The 5,269-nt window shown below is 54.7% G+C and overlaps 1 protein-coding gene across 1 annotated transcript; it reads left to right on the forward strand.

Moving 5' to 3' along the window:
- Nucleotides 1–732: 732 nt before the first annotated feature.
- On the forward strand, nt 733–2,611 carry MFSD6L (major facilitator superfamily domain containing 6 like; the record flags this gene model as incomplete). The annotated part of the gene is made up of 1 exon (XM_079725162.1): nt 733–2,611. One exon carries the CDS (start codon nt 733–735, stop codon nt 2,518–2,520), a length of 1,788 nt encoding a protein of 595 aa, XP_079581288.1. The 3' UTR covers nt 2,521–2,611.
- Nucleotides 2,612–5,269: the final 2,658 nt, after the last annotated feature.

The following is a 5,269-nucleotide window of genomic DNA, read 5'->3' on the forward strand; positions in this document are numbered from 1 at the left end:
AGGCAGCTCACATCCAATCAAACAGTTCTAGGCCCTGGGGACAAAAATAGCACTTTGATTCCAATGGAGACAGACAATCAACAAGATAGACCCGTGAAACAGAAACCGGTAGAGTGTCTGATAGCGATGCGTACCACGGAGGAAAACAAGCAGGGAAGGGGAGAGTGTGAGTCTGGGGAGGGGGCGGGGTTTGTCAGCGAGGGTAGACAGGGACGGTCCCTGAGGGAAACAGGGTCGTCCTTGATCAGGGGGCCCATGAGCAAAGACCTAAAGAACACGGGGCAGGGGGGCATATCATGAATTCCACTCTCGCTCCTCCCCAGCCAAGTTTTACTTGCCTAAAGCAGTTCAGGGATCTAAGCACCGTGGGCTACGCGGGGGCCCTGGGGGTGGCCTCGAGCGCACCCTGCAGGCCTCAGCCCGCGACCCTCCTGCACCTGCGCACGTCTGGCAGGTGCGGCGGCGAAGGCCGTGGGGCGTGGCAGGTGCGGCCCACAGGTGCGCCGACCCCGCCCCTTAGGGTTGGTTCCCTCCGGGCGGGGCCACTTCCGGGTCGGTGGCCGGACGTGGGCGGGGGGTTGGGCGGCCGTTGACCCGGTGACCGCGGCGCCGCCGGAGGCTGGAGCTGCCGTGCGGCTCGCTCCCCGCCTCCCTTCAGGGGACATGGCCCCGCGCCCGCCCCGCGCCCCGCCGCGCCCTCCGCCCGCCCGGGTCTGACGGAGCCGGGCAGCCATGAGCGCCAACCCCCAGTGGGACATCAGCAGGGCGCTGGGGGTGGCCAGGTTCTTCCATCTGGTGTGCGGGGTCCGGGATGCCTGCGTGACCCCGTTCCTGACCCTCTACCTGCGGCAGCTGGGCTTGGCCGCGCCCTGGGTGGGCATCCTAATGGGAACCAAGCACCTGATCGCAGCCTTCTGGGCTCCCTTCTGTGCCTTCCTGGCCAAAAGCTACCAGAAGCGGAGGGTGCTTCTGATAGGCTCGCTGCTCGGCTCGGTGGGAGCCAGCCTGTTGATGGTCCTGGTGCCGCCCTTGGACAGAGACCCAGGGTACCGCTCGTGTAATGGAAGCCACGGTGTGACCGCGACGGTCCCACCACCGGGGGTCGCACTCACTGTGAACGTCACCTCCGCCCCCGAGCCAGCTCCGAACTACCCAGCGCCCAGCCTCCCAGCCGAGAGGAGTACTGGGGTCGCCCCAGCCGATGGCTTCAGAGAAGGGCCTGGGGAAAGTGGCCAAGAACCTTCCAGTCGTCTGCCCAGCTCCTTTGTGGGCTCCATCCAAGGAACCAGGACCACATCCCGAGTTCTCCTCCATCCTATTACTTCAAGAGTGAAAGATACTCCCCAGGAAGGTGCTTTTAGGGTGGTCAGTCCTGCCCTCCCTTTGCTTGCTGGGGGTACGGCGTTGGCAAGTCCGGACAACCAGTCGGCAGCCAAGGGGATGGCGGGGGCCCTCGACCTCTCCTTGGAAGGGTTGCGGTGGACTTTCATCCTCTCCCTGGGCTCCATGGTGTTCTGGGAGCTGCTGACATCCCCTCTGGAGCAGGTGGCAGATGACAGCCTTTATGAATACCTGGATTTTGTGGACGCCACTGACCGCTACAGAAGCCTGTGGATCTGGAGGCTGCTGGGCATGTCGGCAGGCGTGTGTGGCATCTCAGCCTTGGTGGGGCAGCTGGACTGCTTCCTGATGACAAATAGCCCCCGGGGTGTAGTGCACTTCTACGGCTACTCACTGGTCAGCACCCTGGCTTTACTGGTGAGCATTGCCTTTCCCGTCCCCGTCTGCAGGCAGTGGGAGCCCAGCTACAAAATGGTCAAAGCCCTCTCTGTTGTAAGCGGTGACCCTCGCCTCATCACCCTCGCCCTCACTGTCTTCTTGATAGGAAGCGCCACCAGCACCGTGCAGAACTTCCTGTTCTGGCACATGAAAGACCACGACAGCACCGAGCTGGTCATGGGCTTCACAGTGGCCCTGGGCTTGCTGGCGGAAATTCTACTTCATCCTCTCAAAACTCTGTTGCTTAGGAAGCTGTCCAGGGTGGGCACGGTGGGGCTAGGGCTGGGCTGCCTGGCGGGACAGCTTCTGTATTTCTCTTTCCTCTGGAGCTGGTGGTCTGTCCTCCCCGCTCAGATCTTGAGTGCCATCAGCCACGGGGCTCTGTGGTGGGCAGTCGGGGCCTCCATAGAGCATCTGGCCACTCCCGGAACAGAGAGACCTCTGAGTGCCATGTTCCGAGGCCACTTTTACGGGGTCGGGGCCAGCCTGGGCAGCTTCGTGGGGGGCTTCGTGGTGATGCGCTTCAGCTTAGCTGTGCTCTACCAGTCCTGCTGCGTGGTCCTGTTGCTCTGGCTGGCCTTGTTCCTGTCCATCCAGCCCAGACTGCCCCAAGAGCAGAAAATCAACTACTCTAAGCTGCTGGCCGTGGAGGCCAGTGACACGAGTGATTCTGAGCAGGGGACCGAACGGGACTGGCTTGTGAAGGCCATGAGGGACGAACACTCAGACTGGAGGGGCTGAGAGACAGTCAGGAAGCGCTGATCTGGGGAGGAGCCAAAGGGATGGACAGCACTTAGCCTGCTGAGGGCAAACCCCACGAGTCGTGCCAGGAGTGCAGGGAGCCTGGGGAGAGAGAAGCATGTCTGTGCCAAAAACCCCACGGGATCATCTCATCGCATGATTTTCTTTACTTTTGTAGTAAGAGGAGATTTAACTTTTGGCTGTTTAGTCTTTTTAAAATAATGGAGCAAGAACACATTTGCTAAAAAACAAAGAATTTCCCTTTGTGGTTACTCTTTTGGCGTATGCGGTTTGCAAGAGCTTTGCCTGGTGCTGTTGATTTCAGCCACGGCTGAACTGCTCAGGTGAAACTGACGGGGCTGGGAGGGCGATGGAACTGCAGGACTCAGTCGGCGGAGGGGGCAGCAGGCTTCGGTGAGTCATGTACATTCCTGTGGATCTTAAGGCTTGAGCCCGAGCCTGTAAAAGCCATGCCGTGGGCAGGTAAGCATGGTCATGAGAACTGAAACTCTTCTCTCCGTCTCTCTCTCTCTCCACTGATATACAGGTGCCCACACTCACACCCAGGTACTTAAGTCTCCAATAAGAGAAAATGATGGGAAGTGTAATGTGTGTTTGGGGGGATAGGGGGTGGAGGTGAATAGGTTTTCATTCTTACTCTCAGATGTGCGCATCACCAAAATGGGATCCTTAGACTCGTCTTCCATACTTAGATGAGAGCAAGAGCCATTTCACGGCCTTTGGACTCCCATTTTGCAGGCTCCATCTCTCAAGAGCACATGGAGACTTTTTGCATCTGCTTCGTGAGGGTGCGGCAGCCTCCTTAGGGCTAGGATGCTAGTACCTGTGCCATTGGACCTCCCACAGCAAACCTATGAATAAATCAAAGTTGTTCACTGCATTTTACAAGCAAGAAAACAGAGTCTCAGAAAAGTCACACATTGGGTCACTGTCGGAAACACCTCCAGAGCCTGATCTCCTTCCCGCAAATCTGGTGCATTTTCCGCTATGCCAGTAGTTCCCAAGGCTGGATTCAGACACCAGCCACAAATTCAGGGGTCCCAGGGCCACCCTCACTTCTGACCAACTGGCTACAAATTTGGGGTTCCCACTTTCCCCCTCAGGTTCAGTAATTCACTAGAATGGCTCACAGAACCTATGAAAGTACTACACGAATGATTACAGTTTTATTATAGCCAAAAGAAGAGACACATAGAGTGAGGCCTGGAGGGTCCCAAACGTGAAGCGGCCATGTCCTCTCTCCACGGAGTCAGAATCCACCACCTCTGAGCCACGGATGTGTGCACATACACGGAGCATCGCCATCCCGGGAGACTCTGGCATTCGTGGTCTCCATTGCATCAGCACATGGTTCATTGAGTCATTGGTCTGAGACTCAATCTTCAGCCCCTGTCCCCTTCAGTCCCAACAGAAGTCAGGCTGTTGTCACATGGCTCAAAGCCCCAAACTTCTATTTAATCACGTGGTTGGTCTTTCTGGCACAGCAGTCCCCTTCCCAGTTATCTCATTAGCATTAGGGTCCCTCACTAGTTACTTCATTAACATAAACCAGGGGCCCTCCCAGAGTCACGCATTAGCATAAACACAGGTGTGGTCCAGAGAGACCCACCAAAAATAACAAAGACACTCTTATAACTCAGGAAATTCCAAGGATTTAGAGGCTGCCTTCCAGGAACCAGGGACAAGGGGCAGCCGGCAGGCCCAACAGAAAACACACACACACAGAACAAGACAAGCTGAATGTCAAGTGAGAAGTTCAAACAGTGTTTCAGGAAGTGTGGGGCAGGCGTGATGGTTGAATGCTGGGAGAAAACCTCATGGAGGTGATGAAATAGGCCTGCATATTGAAGGAAGGATCGGGTCACAAAGACTTAGACCTCAGAGGTGTGACTTTTACGCTAGTAACCAGCCACTAGATCAGTTCAGCATCATAAACTTAAAAGCAAATGAAATCCTTAGCTCGCAGCCTCGTGGCCATCAGAGATACTGAGTTCTAACACATCTTAGTTCCGGCTAAGAGGAAAGTAAATATTGGATTAGCCATTCACCTTTCTGCTCAGCCTTACTTAAAGCTTCATTTCCCAGGTGAGTTTGCAGAATACTTGATCCTAGCAGGGATGGGGGTGGGGGCATTAAGAAAGAATTCTGTGCCAAACAATTTAAGAAATTATGTAAATGATGTCACCTCTTAGAAACTTACAATACATATTAGCAGTGAAAGACTCTGGAAAGCCCTATAGCCAACAAATTTGTTTAACTTTGTTGGCCCTGTAATTCCCCTGACATAACACGTATCACAACCTTCTTCCAGGTACACAAATCACTATCTTGCAGAACTAGTGTTCCCTAGAAGAGCCTTGGAAAACACCAATGTTGGTAGTTTTCTGTGTGACCTTTTCAACTCAGGGACAAATCTGGGCTCCCACACCCAGACTGGCAAGAATCGAGGATATCTGTGCTACAAAGCTATCTCATTAAGTCAGAGCATCCACTCATTTTACAGGTGAAGCAACTAAGGCTCAGAAGGTTAAAATTCAAAACCAGATCTGTTTGAGCCCATCTGCTCAAGCTGTATGTTGAAACTGGCTCAGATAAGTGGAGAGGCTATTCTACAAGGGTAGCGGGTGATAACCAGGCAGGGGCATGGCGGGGACAAGACACTAAACTTGCTTGTGGATTTTGTATGAGGAGTTGTGGAAAATAGGCTGGAGACATGGGTTGGAGTCAG

Source organism: Hyperoodon ampullatus (genome assembly GCF_949752795.1).
Source record: "Hyperoodon ampullatus genome assembly, chromosome: 19".
NCBI lineage: Eukaryota > Metazoa > Chordata > Mammalia > Artiodactyla > Ziphiidae > Hyperoodon > Hyperoodon ampullatus.